This window comes from Furipterus horrens, unplaced genomic scaffold (assembly GCF_987537825.1).
Source record: "Furipterus horrens unplaced genomic scaffold, mFurHor1.1.pri manual_scaffold_11, whole genome shotgun sequence".
Lineage (NCBI taxonomy): Eukaryota > Metazoa > Chordata > Mammalia > Chiroptera > Furipteridae > Furipterus > Furipterus horrens.
In genome coordinates, this window is record NW_028327181.1 from 48321454 (window position 1) to 48340008 (window position 18555).

The 18555-nt window shown below is 45.3% G+C and overlaps 1 protein-coding gene and 1 pseudogene across 1 annotated transcript in view; one reads left to right on the plus strand and one right to left on the minus strand.

Annotated features, from left to right (window-relative positions):
- Positions 1–7107: 7107 nt before the first annotated feature.
- On the minus strand, positions 7108–8149 carry LOC149997523 (glyceraldehyde-3-phosphate dehydrogenase pseudogene; annotated as a pseudogene).
- A 6215-nt stretch (positions 8150–14364) lies between these two features.
- HS3ST3A1 (heparan sulfate-glucosamine 3-sulfotransferase 3A1) overlaps positions 14365–18555 on the plus strand; it is a 92637-nt gene continuing 88446 nt past the window's right edge. Inside the window, exon 1 of the mRNA XM_090291236.1 lies at positions 14365–15750. Coding sequence (XP_090147362.1) covers positions 15152–15750 — 599 coding nt within the window. The 5' untranslated portion in view covers positions 14365–15151. The remainder of the gene's footprint in view (positions 15751–18555) is intronic.

Genomic DNA, 18555 nt, shown 5'->3' on the forward strand with positions numbered 1-18555 from the left:
GCAAGTCACTTAACACACAGTAAGAGCTCGTAAATGTTAGCTATTACTCTTGAGCTGATTGCACTAATGCTTGTTTATCATGGTTTGAACTGTATCCTCCCAAAAGATGTTCAAGTCCTAATCCTTAGTACCTGGGAATGTGATCTTATTTGGAAATAGGGTGTTTATGGATGTAATTCATATTTAAAGTGGCATTATACTGGCTTGGGGGGCCCTCATGAGAAACACAGTCACACACAGAGTTCAGGCCAGGTGAATGAAGATGGAGGCAGAGACTGGAGTGACGCACATCCAAGCCAAGGAGCACCAAGGATTGCCAGCATCCACCAGCAGCCAGGAAGAGGCAAGGAAGTATCCTTCTCTGTAGCCTTTGCGGGTAGGGTGGCTCTACTGACACCTTGATTTTGGAGTTTTAGCTTCCAGAACTACAAGAAACTAACTGTTGTTTAAAGCCACCCAGTTTGTGGCAATTTCTTATGGCAGCCCTAAATGTATAATACAACGTGCGGTTGCTTAAGAATATGACTGAAGAATCTATATTACGGTGTAGAAAATAATAATTAGAACTAAAAATGTGCATTTATTTCACTGTTGTACTACATGTGTTTTCACTTAAAAAAAAATGTAATCACTTCATTTCAGAAGTTCCAGTACAACTTTCAAAAAACTCGTCGTCGTCGGCAGCCGTCCGTCTCGAGAGACGATGGTGTAGCTTCTTAAGAGTCTATCTGCACCGCTGAGAATGGCTGTGCAGTCCGACTCGGGAGTGACACGGTATCTGTCTCCTCCCGTGTTGAATCGACATCTTGCGATGACGCTGGAGTGTCCTCTCCAGTGAAGCTGAAGCTACAGAGCCTGGGCAGGGTGATATGGAGGGTCTGCTGTTGCCCATGCAGCAGACCCCCCCTCTCTTCGCAGCTGAAGGGTCCAAGGGAAAGACGGAGTCAATACAGCTTGGCTTCAGGTGCGCCGCAGGAGTTGCCGGTGTTGACTACAACGTCAAACCGCCTTAGGGACTCCGGCTCCGGATTTTCTGTCGGGGTTTACTCCCTTAGCCTTTCCCCTGAAGAGGTATGCCGCAAGGCAGCGGAGGTTTTTTGGAGTCAGAGTTTCCTTCTCTGATGTGCCCTGACTGGAAGATCGAACCAGCGACACTTAGCTCGCAGGCCGACGCTCAATCCACTGAGCCAAACCAGCCAGGTTAGTAGATGAGAAAAGGGGAGAGATGGACATTAGTGTTTTTGAGGTTGGTATCATGTGTAACTTCCCCTTGGGTAGTAAAAATGCAAAAAGAAAAAAGCAGGAAAGGAAAGTGTATTTGCAAATCATACTGTAAGAGATTGAACATATACCTGACCTGGAGCAGAAACCCCATGGGGGACAAAAAATAAAACATCTCCTTTTGGTAGCCACTATTTACTTCCTTTTTAAGTCACCCCACTATATGCACCATGTTTGTGTGTGTGTGTGATTTTGTAGATAATTCAATATTTTCCATAATCTATGAAATTTTATTTATTTTCTACCATCACCATGTATTTTACATGCTTCATGGACTAACTTGTTAAAGGCAAATTTGCTTAAGTGGGATATTGCCTAACCTGAGAAACATCTGCAATGATTATTCTAATTCCAGTGACTACTCCTCCTCAGCTATGCTAGTCATTTTTTTTTTCCTTTTCTTTAAAAAAAATCAATCACTACCAGGGGAAATGAGATGAGTCCTAAGAGAACAATCAATTTAAATCTCTTGCTAAAAATATCAAACTATTTATGTCCATGTGTCTGCATAATTATATATGAGGTATACATGTCTTACCCAGGTATTCCAAAGAACAACAATAAAGAGATTAACTTAGGCAAAGAGAGTAGAAGAGATCTCTCATTTTTATTTAAAGTATCAAATCTTAAAAGCCTTGTGAACATTTATTAACTTGATGATATAAGAGCTGTTTAGACTATGAGAGATCAAACCATCCAAACTTTAAAGCAATAAAATTTATCTTGGACCAAGTCAATGTGAACAAAAAATCAGTAATAATTAATATTGCACTCTTAGTTGCTTAATAATATGACTTAAAAAGCTGTAGTAAAAATAGAGTTACCATATGACCCAACAATCCCTCTTCTGGATATCTACTCATAAAACTTAAAAACATTTACTCACAAAGATTCATATACAGTGGCCAAGACATGGAGACAGTTGAGGTGTCCTTCAATAGAGGATAAAGAAGATGTGGTACATATGTACTATGGAATACTACTCAGCCATAAAAATATTAAATACTTCCATTTGTGACAACATGGATGGACTTTGGGAATATTACACTATGTGAGATAAATCAGTCAGAAAAAGCCAAGAACCATGTGATTTCCATCACATGTGGGATATAAAACAGACAGACAACAGTATGGCGGTTACCAGAGGGAAGGGGATGCTAGGGCGGTAGAGGGTAAAGGGGCCAAATACATGGTGAGGGAAGATTATCTGACCTTGGGGGTGGGTATACAATGTAATATACAGATCCTGGATGTCTCACAGAGATGTACATTTGAAACCTATAAGATCCTATTAACCAATGTCATTCCAATAGATTGAATAAAAAGAAAGCTATATAATTGTAAAGAAATAATATCACAACTAAAGAGAAAAATTAAAACCGCCTTTGTTGAAAGAAGTGGTATTGACAGACGTTTTAAGGCATGCCTTGTGTGTTTTCATGCGTAGCTCACAGGGGCTTATGCCTGCTTCCGTGAGTGTGCAGGCACAAGGATCTCAGGCTGGGAAACGAGGTGTCCAAAATGTAACAGTCGTGCTTTTGAAAACTGAACTGCATTTCCATTTTGAGTGTCTTTTTTTCTAATTGTGACAAATGTAATCTCAATCCACTCTGGGAAATCTCAGGGTCTCCCCAGGGCACTCCCTGCCCCCACACTTTCATCCCTTCCTCTGATCTCTCTCCATATCTCCTGTTCGGTCTCGGAGGATGCCAAGATACCAGAGTGGCTCTGGGCTTTCACTGTGTTACCCACGCGCAGGCATCTGATGAGCTGCACCTCTCTGACCCGTTCTCGGTCACCAGCCCACCCCTGTCACAGCTGTGCCATGGCGTGTTCCTGGCCCCAGGCTTCTCCGGACCCTGCTTTGTCCTGCAGACCCTGCTCCCTCTCCACTGTTTCTGGGCCCCTTTCCAACGCCTCTGGAGCTCCGAGGGGCCCCTGGGGAGCTGTGGCCAGTGCTTCCTGCTAAGGAACACCGCTGCCCTCCCCCTGCTTCTCCTCTTCTGCTCTATGCCGCTCTGAGGCAGAGGATCTCTTTGAGGCTTGCCCTTCCCTGGACCTCCCTGCAGACTGAGGCACAAGTACCCTTTGTTCTCAGGCCCTTTCAAGCTTTTCTGCAAGGTCTGTGTCTCTCCTCCAACTTCTGACAGACTGTTGGACGTGTATCTTCAGAGCAAAAGTGACAGGAAGCACCTGAATGTCTCTACATTCCCTCGGACTCATGTCTTCTACAACACGAGAGAAAGACGTTGTTAAATATCACTAGGGGGAGAGCCATGAGGGGGAAATTGGGACAATTGTGTTTGAACAACAATAAAATTTTTAAAAATGAGAAAAACAAATAAATACCACTTGAGCTCAGGCACCAAGAAAATTCACTCAGACTCCCCTCATTTTCCAGGTCTGTTATTTATGCCCCACGTCCTTGTAAAGTTCACCTAAAAATTAACTTATTTTATCTACTACGAAAAGTATATGATAACTTTAAAGTAAAACAAGCGCTCACTATTATAATAAAACAAAGGAAATTATGGACTCAGCATCCTCTACTTTAAAGAAAAAAAAAGGAGAAGAGAATAAATAAAATAACTACGTAACCCTCATTGAATCAACTTTTAGCCCTGGGTTACTTAAATAAGTTCCGTTTTTTAACTATTAGTTCCTTTTCCTTTTGTTTCTTAATTTTTATTGCAACCAAGAGATTTTGAAAACCTGGATGGTCAGTCTACTAAAAAATGTTTCTTGACCTTTTGCATGCTAATTCATTTCTTGATGAGATATTTTTCCAAACCTGCACCCACTTTTTTTATATGTCACAGGATCTAAAAGAACTGACTCAAGACAGAAGCAAGAAGCATGAGGAAATTTTTATGTAATTATCAACCTTTCCCATTATTTTTGGCTAAATCGATCACTCATGGAAATTATCATTTATGAAGACAATAGTTAAAACCCTATCCTTTGGGGGATATTGGGCCCTGAAGGAATAATAGAACAAAAGAAAATCTCAGAGAGTTGGTGAAGTGTCCCCCACTGGCCTCAAAGTAAACCTAGGACTCACTATGTGCAGCTGAGACCGCAGTGTGTTCTGAAAACATTTGTTCTCCGAGGTTCCTGACAACAGCAAATCCTATAAAGCTTAGGGTTCTATCTCCTAATGCATGTTTTTCAGAACAGTGATTGTCCCTGGGTATGGCAGGGATCAACAGAGTCCATGGTCTGAAAAGCTTGGAAACATTGGGCTAAGCAAAGGTTAATTGGTTTCTTTACTGCAAAGTCATCTCAGAGACTATAATATTCTCCTATTATCAGAAATGCTCAGGAGGTAATATGCTTTCCCAGCTTCACTTGGTCACAGAACACTTTGTTGTGGACTACTTCCCAGGACTGGGGTTGCATTTAGGGAAACTGTGGCCTCGTCCAACATTGAAAAGGACAGGGGAAGACCTGAGCATCCACTCAGAGCGAGAGTCCTGAAGCCAGCCCACCTGGCCTTCAGCGAAGATTAGCCCCTGCTTAGTCTCTCTCCCTGGTCATCTTTTGTCCAAACTACAAAGGGTTTTGCTCACATTTATTGGTAAAAACACTTCTCAATGTTGCCTCATAATCACTTTTTATTTCCTTTTGTTTCTCAACCTGGAATAACCACTTTGCCACCTTCCTCTGAAAAAATCTTACTGTTTCTTCAAAAAAGCCCTTCTTAAATTCCACTTCCTTTGGGAATTTTTAGTGCTATTTCTATTTTATTCAAATTCTCAGTAACTCATAGCTTAGCAAATCTAACTTTTGAGGAGCTCTGACTTGTGACCAAGGCCATATTGTTACTTTCGATAGTGACTTGACCCAGCTTCCAGACCCACTTTCCCACTTGTCTGTTATGCATTGGACTCCATCTCTGCATCTCTATTGGCACGTCCCCATCCCCAAGTCAATCTAGGGTGAGGCACCAGCGTCCTGACTGTAAAGACAGATACATAACAAACAACTAGCAAGCAAACACCAGGCCACTGTGGGCAGACCAATTCAATAGAAACCCTTGGAGCAGCCTCTGAGTTTTCCTTTTCCTTCATGGGCTCTATCTACCCTATCACGGAGTTCTACGTTTCTTTCTTTGTAAGGTAGTTTAGATTTTCTCTTTTATTTATGCCCTCTGCCGACACTGCAGTGGCATTCTGTGATTTCATGGCCAGCATCCAACCCCTGCCTCACGGCTGGGTGGTCTACTTCAAGCTTTCCTAACCTGAACAGCATTCGGTTTTCAAAGGAATTTTCCAAAACGATACTTTCATAATTCCTGGGGCTGAGAACAAGAAATCGGGCACTTGAATTTGAAATCTGAAGATCCTGGGCCCAGAATTTTGTCTCATTGTTTTGTTTAGTTTAATTATAAATAAGTCGGAGATTATGGTCTTAGGTAGTTTTATACCCCAAGCAGTGGTGAATCAACCTTCTATTCTCCTAATACTGTTGAGATTGAAGTAAGTTTAGAGGGGCAAAAGGTTTCCACTCATGAATAATAAATAGTTTAAAAACCATATTGGAATTGCATGCACCTATAATTGAAAGCAATAGGTATCTGTTGTGTGAGTCATCAATTGAATTTCAAGGCAAACATTCCTTGTTTATAGTAAAAATTTTGGGAATGTGTTAAGCCTCTCATAAAGTAAACAAAAAGACAATTTAAGATGTCAGAGTTAGCTCACTGCATTTGAGCTAGTCTCTCTGGAGTCAGGCGAGGCGACCACGTTTTAGGTCTGGCTGACGTTTGGGGGCAGGAGAATAGATACAGTCCGGCAGGTGAGAGCAGGCGGTTCCCGGTGGAGCTCAGCTGGTGAGCATGAGCAATACCGGCTGAGGGCGTTCATGGGGCCACCAGTGGCATCATCTGACCAGGGGACAGAGAAGCCTGTCTGGCGGAGTAGAAAAGCAGACCTGATGAAACAGGGACAGGCTGCTCTGACATCTCAGTGAGCATCGAAAATTACAACAACAGACTTCACCCCAGAGCACAGGTGAACCGAGATCAGACCAAGTTTCCTGGCATGTGTCTCAACTCCTCCCTCACCTCCATATGCCTGTACTGATCTCATCCTCAGGTAGATTTCACTTCCCAGAGAAAACCATGGCCTCCAGCAGCTCAGGCTTATGTTCTGCCAGCTGGGCCAAGCTAGGGCAAAGGACAGGCTTTTCCAGTAATCCCAGCACAGTCCTGTCATTGAACCTCCGGGCCTGGCTTGGTTTACTTGTGTTTTCTAAACTAGACCCTATGGAGTGGAAGACGGACTATTTGGACAGCTAAAGCCAGAGGGTGAGTGTAAGTGTATCCAGGTTTTATGGCATATGTATAAGGACAAGTGTTTGCCCAGAGGGAAATTCAGGTGCTGTTATTAGAAGAACAGCAGGCAAAAATTATGGCTCTTCGTCATAATATGTATAATAGCTTCCTATCGCTAGCCTGGCTTCTCAGTGTTTATGGCAGAAAGTATGGCTTCCCAGGGCCTCAGCCATGTCAGAAGCAAACTTCATCTGGGGCATTTCAGCACCCACATGAGTCCTCTTGACATAGATAAAGATGTTTCTTTTTCAAAATGCTGTCCTGCCTTCTGACAGAAAATTGTAACAATAAATTACAATCTGCAATGATTGCCATGTGAATGATGTCTTCTGGGCTTTTTTTTTTCTTTTGGCTGGGTGCAGTGAACTTTATTGATGGTGCATAACAAGGTAGGGCTCCCCAATTCCCTCCCTTACTCAGGGGGTGTAAGAGGGAAACTGGAGGTCACAGACTCTCAGTGTGTTGGGGGGTTGATTTGAGGCAAGAACTCCTCAGCAGGTGAGAGTCTCTCTTCCTCTTGCTGGGGCTGGTGGTCCAGGGGGCTCCTTAAAAGCCATGTGGACCATAAGGTCCACCACCCTATTGCTGTAGCCAAACTCATTGTCATATTGGGAAATAAGCTTGACAAAGTGGTCATTGAGCAATGCCAGCCCCAGCATGGAAGGCGGAGGAGTGGTTGTCACTGTTAAAGTCACATGAGACAACCTGGTTCTCAGTGTAGCCCAGGATGCCCTTGAGGGCTCCCTCAGACACCTGCTTCACTACCTTCTTGATGCCATCATAATTGGCAGCTTTCTCCAGGAGGCAGGTCAGATCCACAAGTAATACATTGGGGGTGGGTACATGAAAGGCCATGCCAGTGTGCTTCCCCTTCAGCTCAGGGATGACCTTGCCCACAGCCTTGGCAGTGCCAGTAGAAGAAGGGATGGTGTTCACAGCCCCTTGGCCTTCACACCATAGCTTCCCAGAGGGGCTATCCATGATCTCCTGGATGGTAGTGATGGCAGGGACTGTGGTCATGAGTCCCTCCATGATGCCAGTGTTGTCATGGTGACCATGACCAGGGGGGCCAAGCAGTTGGTGGTGCAAGAGGCATTGCTGACAATCTTGGAGGGGTTGTTATATTAGTCATGGTTCACACCCATCACAAACATGGGAACATCTGCAGAAGGGGCAGGGATGATGACCCTCTTGTCCCCATCCGTCAGGTGAGCCCCAGCCTTCTCCACGGTAGTGCAGACACCTGTGGGATCACAGCATGTTCAGCACCAGCATCGCCCCGTTTCATGTTGGCACAATCTCGTTCCTGGAAGATGGAGATGGACTTTCCATTGATGACTAGCTTCCCATTCTCAACACTGACTGTGCCTTGGAACGTGGCATGAGTAGAATCATGCTGGAACATATAGACAATGCAGTTGAATTCAATGAAGGGGTCACTGATGGTGACAATATCCACTCTACTAGAGTCAAAAGCAGCCCTGGTGGCCAGGTGCCCATACGGCCAAATCCGTGCACTCCAGCCTTCAGCATCGTGTCTCAGGGTTGAGGTTGGCACTGCACAGGAAGACATGGCTGTCTGTTGAATAGGAAGAGCAGAGAGCCAACGTCTCCTGGACTTCATGAAGGTGGGCACAACTGGCGGAACCAAAGTAGAACTCAAAGGTTGATAGTCTTCGGTCCTCACGTTCCTCTTCCTATGAACAGGGGCATTTTGAGGACGTTCCTTGGTCATTTCTCGCCCACAGTTTATCCTTTTGGGTCTCCAAGATAGTTTCTGGCAACAAAAACTGATACAAGGCTTTAGAGAGAGAGAAGTGATGGAAGCAGAAATGCTGCACGAGAACATGGCTTCTCGTCTGGTAACTTCATTCACAGGAACGCTGAGTAACCCAGAGAAAAGGCTGTGATGTGTAGCCACGACAACGTAATGCAGAAGCTTCTAGGAAACTTCTCTGAGTTACGTATTCCAGAGACAACTGAAACACTATCTTAGGGCCCAAATAAGTATAAATGGAGATTTGGTCGCAGGGAATGATTGGGTGTTTATTGACTGCCTCTCGTGACTGTTGCCTTGCTGCTGTTCTCTTGGGACCCAAAATGCCATGCTCCCTTGACCAGTTCCTCATTTTCAAATCCACCACTCCCACCAAATCTCCCTCCCTAATTTCTAGCTAATTATTGATTATCCCATTTTCTCTGTTCTAATACAAATTGGAATCCTGCCCTCTGGTCTTGAGACTGACAGGAGTAAGCTTTTTCGGGGGAAACTTTCATCAAAAAGCAAATATAGTCATTTCAGCCTCCACAAATGTGTGACGAAGCAGACTACAAAGGAAATCATACAGGACTCTCTGACCTAGCTACTGTTTCTCCTGCATTCTGTGTTTATGCTACTGCTGGCTTCTTTCAAGACCTTCCCCAGGCCAACCCACACGTCATTCACACCGAAACACAAGCAGGTAACAATACCCCATGCCCTGTCTCATCTCCTGGCTTTTCTGAGTGTTCTCTGAGACTGAGTGCCCAGCCCCGACTCTTCTCAGGGAGCATTAGTTCCTCAGCAAATCTTTACTGGTCTCCTTGCACCAGGTAATATACCAGGTGTTCCAGGTAAACTATTTGTCCCAGGCTCCTTGGAGTGTTTGTGTCTTCTAAAAGGGAAGCATAGACATCACTGCATATCTATAGCAGTGCAAACCCTCCCAAAATCTGTAAGGAAACCTGGGAACTTTGAGAATCTGTACCAGGACCCTCGATCAAACCAGGGATAGCGGGTGGACAAGGAAGGCATCCCTGAAGATGTGTTTTGAGCTGAATGCTGAAGGAAGAAGGGGAAGCGCACTCTAGGTAGAAACACCATGTGCTTCGGGACAGGAAGGGACTGTGCACAACTGAAACTAAATGCAAACATGGTGAATGTGTAAACATGTACTATGTCATCTCGTAGCTCAAGCTGAACATAACGTAATTATGCATTCCAAGAAATGTGCACATTTTTGTTTCATTAAGATTATAAGCTCCTAAAACCTGTTTCCCCATATGGAGAACATAGTTTGTTTGCTCTCGCAGAACCATTCTACCCCCTGAACCTTCTTTATGCGGCTGACCTGGATACATTATATCAATAGGTTCCAGCTTCTCGGGCTTCTGTGTTGGTTTGACCAGTTAGATGCCCTGGCAGAAGATGAAAGCGGAGATGAGAGTGAGGCACAGAGAGGAAAGGACATGGGGTGTTTCTTAGAAATGCTGGGTTTCTGGGGGGAGGGAAGATAAAAGTCCTGTGAAGTACCCTGAGTTCTTTGAGCAGAACCATTCATCAGTCCACATACATCAATTATTCTCATTATTACAGGTCACCAAAGAATGCTTTCCATATTCTCCACACTGCAAGAAAGTCTTAGTCTTTAAAAAAAAATCTATCTCCATATTTATCTATAGATGGATATACATATAATTTCATATATATAGCTATTTATATCAATTATCCTATAAATATACATATATAAATTATATATCTAGTATATAACAAATGATATTACACATTATATAATACATACAATAATATATATTATAGTATTTATATATAACAAATTATATTAAATATATTTGATGTCATATAATATATAATTATTCTAGTATTATATTATTGGGGTAGCCAAAAAGTTTGTTTTTTTTTTCTGTAAGATGGCTCTAGTAGCACTTAGTTGTCTTTAACTTCATTCTAAACAATTTTGTTAGATTGTATTGTGACAGCTGTCATATCAGCATGTATTAAAAAAACTTATCAAAATTGGTAAATTTTGGGGCAGCCATTTGAATATTGAAGATGGAAGGAAATATGCAACATATTATGCTTTATTATTTCAAGAAAGGTAAAAATGTGACTGAAACACAAAAGAAGATTTGTGCAGTATGGAGAAGGTGCTGTGACTGATTAAACATCAAAAGTGGTTTGTCAAGTTTTGTGTTGGAGATTTCTCGTTGAGCGATGCTCCAAGGTTGGATAGACCAAATGAAGTTGATAGTGATGAAATCAGGACAGTAATTGAGAACAATCAATATTATACCATGCAGAAGCTAGCCAACATACTCAGAATATCCAAATCAATAAAGTTATTGCTGAAAATAAAAAATATGCCTTTTATTTCAGAGGAAAAACACATATGGACTTTTTGGACATCTAAACATATAATAAAATAAATTATATTGTAATTTATTGTATATCTATATCTATCTTTATATACAGTTAACTCTTGAACAACACATGTATACACATATGTATATCTCATACACACATATATGTGTATATACACAATATATAAATGTGCATATACTGTATACATGCAAGTACATATGAATGCATACATATATACACACATATATATATATAAACTTTAGAGGAAACTAACCAATATATTAATTAATCATGGTCATCTTTAGGCAATGAAATTTGGAGTTTTGAGTGTGCTTTGTTTTACTTTATGCTTTACATGTCATTATATATCAAGTGTTTTAAATAAACATGAATTACTGATTTTAGGAGAAAGTAATTTAAAATATATTGCTAACTTTAAAATGTAAGCACTCTGTGAGTGGGGGTGAAGGAAGAGAAGCGATCTTTTGTGCAGTGGCAAGGATGAGTTTGTAAGACCCAGGGCTGAGAAGAGTGTGCAGGTATTATGTCTTGGAGGATGGAGGGGCAGAAATGAGCACCCAGGCAGGGGAGACAAGGCTGCAGAGAAGGAAGCTGGAAGGCACTGAACATCACCCTCACCTCTCTCAACACAGAGGACAAGACCAGCTTCTGAGATAGCAAGACCTTTTCCTGGCAGAAGCTTATCACCCCCAAGGAGTGCCTAATGTACTTTAACATGAAATGACAAAGAGAAAGGGAGAACCAAGAAGAAACTGAAACTCAATTCACAGTGCTTGTTGGCATTTTGGTAGGAATTTTTCTCCCTCCAAAGTTCTATAACGATTAGCTATGAGTGGTGTCCTTCTAATAAATGCCCCTGAATGGATGAAAATCAGCACTTTCTGAAGGGTTATAATGTGTCTGCAACTAATGTTATCACGGGACTTTAATCAATCTTGATTTTTTTTTCATGATTAGATATAATGCCACATACCTATTCCCTACTGGTTTTTGTTTTGTTTTGTTTTTTGATTTAGTGTGTGTTTTTATTTTGTTTTGTCAAAAATCTCTTTTTACCTGACCCTTTCCTGAGAAGGTGCCTTGGGTGGGCTAAGTCCCATCAGTAAAGTTTGCTGCTTTTCTCCAGGGCTTTCTCTAGATGACTTTTTCCTTCTAGGTTTTGATAACCTTCTCCCTTCCCTTATCCCTTCAGACTTAAGGGTGGTAAGAACTCCAATGCTCCTAGCCCAGAGTTATTGCATTGTACCCTGGTCTTTGCCTTTCCTAGTACTTTGTAACAAGTATTTTGTAAGGAAACCTTCCAAGAATTATCCTAATTTGAATGTGCTGCCTATTTTCCGTTGGGGCTCCGGAGGTAAGCGCCCTCCCCCCCCAAAAAAAAACACACAACAACAACATCCTATCTGTACTGTTCAATATGGTGGTCACTAGCCACAGGTGGGTACTGAGCACTTGAAATGCACCTCATACCAAAAAAGAAGTGCAGAAAGTGTAAAATACACACTGGATTTCAAAGACTTGGTATGAAAAGAAAGAGCAAAAATGACCTCAATAATTTTTATGCTGACTACATGTAAAAATCACATGTTTAGATAGATTAGATCTATTACTAAAATTAATTTCACCTGTTTCTTTTTTACCTTTTTAAAGGTGGCTACTAGAAAATTTTAATGGCTCGTGTTTTATTTCTGATGCACAGAGAGACCCTAGGTAACAAGTGAGTGGTCCCGGGAACCAAGTCTCCTACAGAATGTGTATTTTTAATACCCACATAAAGGAATCACCTGTGCTTGAGAAGGGAAAGCATCAACACACAATTCCCCACCATGTGGGAGGGAGCTTGATGGGCACTTGGAGGCCGTCACTTTCAGGATGAGAAAACTGAAGCATGTTTGTAAGCATTTATGAGATTGCATATGCCTTCAGCATAACTCTTAAATGGTCTGATTTTCTTTCTTTCTTTCTTTTTCTTTGTCATTCTTCTGGAACGCAGACTGAAATATCTAGAAAAAATTAAAATATACTAAACCTCAAGTTAGTATTAAATCTCAACTGGTTTGTCGATATCCAATTTTAGCACACAAACAGGCACTTAAGCTTGGCAGGACTTGTTTGTTCATCCTTGTAAAAGCCCGTTGCTTTATGGCGTCAGAATCTAATAAGCTCCTCGCTGGCTTGTAGAATGGGTTGGAGCTGGTACTTCAGAAGCAGGAAAGCACGCCAAGCACTGAGTCTTCATCCAGGGGCGCACATGTCCCATTTTCACCCAAGCAGAGTTGGAGCCACTCAGACCCCTTTGGGAGGTTACAAAGGGCTTCCCTGACTTCCACTTTCATTGTCAAATGGGGTGCAGGAGCGGAGGGGAAGGTTGCAAGTCCCCACACTGGGCAGCTGGAATCCCCAGAGTTTCCTGCCACAGGGACGCTGTGCCCGCGGCGGCCCCTGGTCAGCACCCGCCGTGGGTGCACAAAGCTGCCCCGGGACGTACAGGGTTTGCTGTGCAGCGACCAAGCTACCGCCCGCATTGCGGGGCGTCCCGCCGAGGCGAGGAAGCCAAGAAATCAGGAACAAATAGGCCTGGAATAAAAATCCACCTCAAGCAGGTTCCACGGGCCACCTCCCTCCATTAAACAGCGAGGCGATTTGTATCTTTTCCTGACCTGCTGTCCCTGGAGCACAAGAGGAGGATGTGGGGTCAGGGGAGGCAAGAGAGAGAGGAAATCGCCCTTTAGGAAGGACACTTAACTCCTTCACGTACACCCCCCCGCGCGCGCGCACACACACACACATGCACACACACGTACCACCAACATTTTAAAAAATTCCTTCATCAAAAACGGGGCATATGTATTTGGAATTGGAACTGATTATCTTCTTTAAATCTTAATTTCTCCCCTGGATTTATTGGATTATTTCCTAAGAGGCGGTTCTTTTCTAGGTCCCGGGGAACACTTGATCATTCTAAATTAATAGAAGGGAAAACAACCAAAAGGAAAAACAACAACACGAAGGCGCTGCCGAGGGAGGCAAGGCTCCGCTGGGGGCCCTCCGGGCGGCGGAGTGGGTGCCGTTCCGGAGGAATTCCGTTCTCCGGAGACGCACGGGGGCGTGGCGTGCGGCCGGGTGCTGGGAACCGCGGCCAACAAAACTTCCAAAGGTTTGGGGAGGCGGCCAGGGCTGCACGCGGGAAGGATGGAGCTACGGAGGCGGGAGGCAAGCGGTTCGCAGGGGCCTGGGAGGGGGCCGGGGCTGCGAAGGGCTGAGCCAGTCGGAGTGGTTGGGAGCCCCTAATCCCGGAGCCGCCCGCCGGGGGGAAGTCAGGCCCCCGGGGATCCGGCCGGCTCTAGCTGTCACTCAGACAACCCCGGGCCGCGCCGCAGCCCCCCGCTCCGCCGGGAAGGGGCGAGGCTGCCGGCAGGGCTGGGGGTGGGGGTGGGGGGAGACGGAGTGGGGAAGGGGCGTCACCTCGATCGCCCCCGCCCTCTCGGATGTCATTGGGCCGCAGTTGCAGGGTCCGCGCCACCTTTCCTCCATCCCACCCCGCCCGTCCGGGGGCTGGTCTGGCCCGGGCCGTTGACGTCACCGCCAAGTTTGCTGCCCTGGGCGCCCCACGTGTGGCGGCGGCGACTGCTCGGGCGGCGGTGAGGGAGTGGCCGCGGCCGCTGACAGGTCCCGAGCAGCCCGGCTCCACCACGCCGCACCCAGGTAGGGCGCGGGAGCAGTTTGGAGCAGCCGAGCGCACACCAAGAGGGGTGGACTGCTGCGTGCGGGCCTTCTGGCTCCCACTCGGGCAGCGGGACTCCGTGGGACCTCGCGCCGGGGCCGAGAAGGAGCGCCCGGGGGAACCAGGGCACAAGGAAGCCGGGGGACGGAGGCGCTGCCTTTCCCCGCTGTCTGGAGCGCACCGAGCTCAGCAGCGCCCGAGCAGCACGTCCGCTCACCGGACGGAGCACGGGATGCGCGGTCCCTGAGCGGAGGTCGGTGCCCAGTGGCCGCTCGGGGCCGGGCTGAGACGCACGCCTTCGCCACTGCCGCCAACACCCGCGTTTCCGCGACTCGGAGAGAACTGGCGCCCTGAAACCGGCCGCAGGACTCAGGACCTGGCGAGCGTAAGACGATGGTTTCTTAAGCACAGCACCACGTCCCCGTTCCCGCCCCCCTCGACCGGACGCAGGGATCCCGCGCCTGGTTCCCGGGGCTCCGTCTCCCCGAGGACCCCCGGCTGCCGTCTCCCGGGGCAGCTCGCTCGGCCGCAGGGACACACGGGCGACGTGGCCTCGGCCCAGCGCGCAGGCCCTCCCGGAGGATGTCATGGCACCTGAGAGAGTCCCGGCCTAGCATGGCCCGCCCGCTTCCCGACGTCGCCTCCGGCTAGGATGGCCCCTCCGGGCCCGCCCGGCGCCCACCCCGCCCCGGCCGAGCCGCTGTCCCGCAGCATCTTCCGGAAGTTCTTGCTCACGCTCTGCTCCCTGCTCACGTCCCTCTACGTCTTCTACTGCCTGGCCGAGCGCTGCCGGACCCTGTCGGCGCCCGTCGTGGGGCTGGCGGGCGGCGGCGAGGAGGCGGGCGCCCCGGGGCTAGGCGTCCTGGCCGGAGGCCCGAGGGAGCTGGCCGTGTGGCCCGCGGCGGCGCAGGGGAAGCGCTTCTTGCAGCTGCGGCGGTGGCGGAGGCGCCGGCGGCCCGCGGGGCGCGACGGCGGCGAGGAGGCGGCCTGGGAAGAGGAGACCCCCAGCTTGGCCGCGGGTCCTGGTGGCTCCGGGGCCGGGATCAGCGTGGCCGAGGCCCCACCGGGGACACTGGCGCTGCTGCTGGATGAGGGCAGCAAGCAGCTGCCGCAGGCCATCATCATCGGCGTGAAGAAGGGCGGCACGCGGGCGCTGCTGGAGTTCCTGCGCGTGCACCCCGACGTGCGCGCCGTGGGCGCCGAGCCCCACTTCTTCGACCGCAGCTACGACAAGGGCCTCGCCTGGTACCGGTGAGCTGGCGCGGGGCACTGGCGGGCAGGCAGAGCGCGGGTGTGTTTGCGGCGCGGAGAAGGGCTTGCGAGAGCCCATGCTGACCCCCACCCAGTTCTCCTCCCTCCCCGTGTCATGCGGAGGGCAAAGCGGCGTCAGTAGTTGTCCTGAGTCTTTCCCCACCATGCCCTCTTTTTTTTCAGGACAGTGGATGCTATCCACTTTCCAGGTAGGCGGGTGGGCATTTGGGACCTTCATGAGTTTTCCTTTAGTCCTCGGAATCCCCCCTCCCCCAAACAGCCAATCTCATCTTTTTCTTCTGCTCTGTGAGAGGATCCTTGTTGTTAAAGAAAAAAAAAAAAAAATCTCTCCTAAGTCAGAACCTGTTCATCAGTTATTCCTAACCTATCTCCTTTCCCAAGGAAGCCTGTTTTTATTTCTTCTTTACCTTCTGGGCAATTCCCCGTGGTTAATACAGCCTTTGCCATCAGGTACTTATTTACCTTGACCCTTTGCCAGATAATTATCCTAGGTGGTAAGTAATATAGAAACTTCGTAAAAGTGTCAGGAACCAGAGTCTAGGTAGTTGAGAAATATATGTTGGAGCAAGTGCCAGAAATGGGTCACTGTGTTTTAAAGAAGGCTTCCTCGTTAATAACTTTTGTTGGGGGCAAGGAATGAGTTTTATAAAGTGCTATCTATAATTATAAGGAAGAGAACCTTTTGTCTGTGGGCCAGCAGAAACTTTTTCAAAGCTCTTCAAACAATTCTCTTTAAAAATGAGGTGGCCAATAAAAAAAATAAAAACAAAAAAGGAAGAAAAAGGGTAAATATAGGGACACTGGTTATAGTTTAGGAAACAAGTCTGATTTAGATTTTAATCTTAAATTGACTAGTCTTCTCCAATTCAGTCCACTTTTAATAATAAAATCAGCAAACTCTAATAAATTCTAGTGTCACCTGGATTTTGTTCATCATAAAATATTGGCATTTTTTTCACTCTGAGAACAAGGAAAAATCATGTGGTCAGAATTTTCATTTTATGGTTTTATCTTGTTCTTTGATTGTGCAATCTCCTGTCATTTTAACTGAAACAATATTACAAAACTTACAATACAATTTAAATATATTTCAAAAGCCCACTAAGTCAACCATGCAGCCCCCACACAGAAATGGACATGATTTGACAAGTTTATTTACATGAAGGGTCAAACGCTCCCTCAGATAGATTTCAGGAGCTGAATTTACAGTAACCCAACTCATGAGAAAACATTTGGTCCTAAAAGTCAAATTCAAATATTAAGCCACTTTAAAACAGTAACTTTCCATTTGTTGGAAAGAAAAACAAACAACCTTTCCTTATTATAGAATATATATCATTTAAAATAATCAGCCTCTTAAAAAATCCCCTTGTGTTTCTGTCATTGACGTTGTATCCTCTGGGAAGTCCTTATAAAAATGACCTGTTGAATCTGAAAACAACAGGTCCTTCTTTTTAGCACAAAGGCAGCTCTGTTTTTTCCATCAAGGACACAAGAAAGAAGTGATTAAAGACCCCTAAAACTCTTATCTAGAGCAGTTTGCATTGAATTCGGCCTCGTACAGTGTATAACTGAACACATTTCAAGCCGACTGCCCAGAATATCTAAGACAATGTTTGGCTCTGAGGTGCTATTATATGTGGTGAAATATTTAGTACTAAAACCCTTTATTTAAATTTTACCATTTAGACTTGATTTCCACAAAGTAGGATTGTTTCTACATATTCCAGGAGTGTGTGTTTGAGGGCACAGCATGTCTAGAGACCTGGATCTTATTTTCTGTGGACCTTTCTGAGCTTGGGTAAGAGAAGGAAGTCTTCAAGGTAACTAGAAACACAAGTAGAAAAACAAAACAAAACAAAAAATAAAAAAGGGAGAGAGAGGGAGAAGAAAAAAGTCACAAACATTTAGAACGTCCTCTCATTTGGAAACTGGATGCATGCTGTAAAGTAAATCTTTCTTTAGATTGTTTACTCCAGCAGAGGAGTTCTATAAAGCAATTTATGGTGGTTACAAAAATAACTGCACAGTAGACTTCATGGTTTGGTGAATTTAATTTTCTAAGTGTTGGAGCAATGTCTTTGTTTTACCATTTGCAGTGGGTTTTTATTGGATGCATAAATTTAAGTTTAGCTCAATTACATAGAAAACTCTTATTAAAAAAAAAAAATCCAAGCTATGGAGCCTGGATTATGTGATTATTTAATGAAATTGTGCCTCAGTTCTCTTTCATTTGGCCCTGAAGTTGGAGTTTGATGTTTGTGAGAAAGATTGAAGACTTTATCCTTGAAAACAAAAAATCTCCCACAAAGAATGCCACTTAACTATTAAGTGCATTTTAGCTGCTTGTATTTAGCCAGTATTTTAGAATGAGGGGTTCAGTTAGACTTTCTTGAGTTAGCCCCAAATTTGTGATATAGGACTTCCATTCCACATTTATGGCCACATGTGTGCATGCGCGCACACACACACACACACACACACACACAGAAAGAAAAACCCAATATTGGCACCCTGAAGTGAATTATGGGAGAGAAAAATGTGTATAATATATTTTATATGAATAATTCTTTCAATTTATTGAATTTTAGAGGGGGGGGCGAGATGAAGGGGGAGACAGAGAGAAAGAGAGAGAAACATTGATGTGTTGTTCACCTATTTATGTATTCAGTGGTTGATTCTTGTATGTGTGCTGACTGGGGATCGAACTTGCAACCTTGACATATTGGGACGATGCTCTAACCAACTGAGCTACCTGGCCAGGGCTAATATCTTTTAGATTCT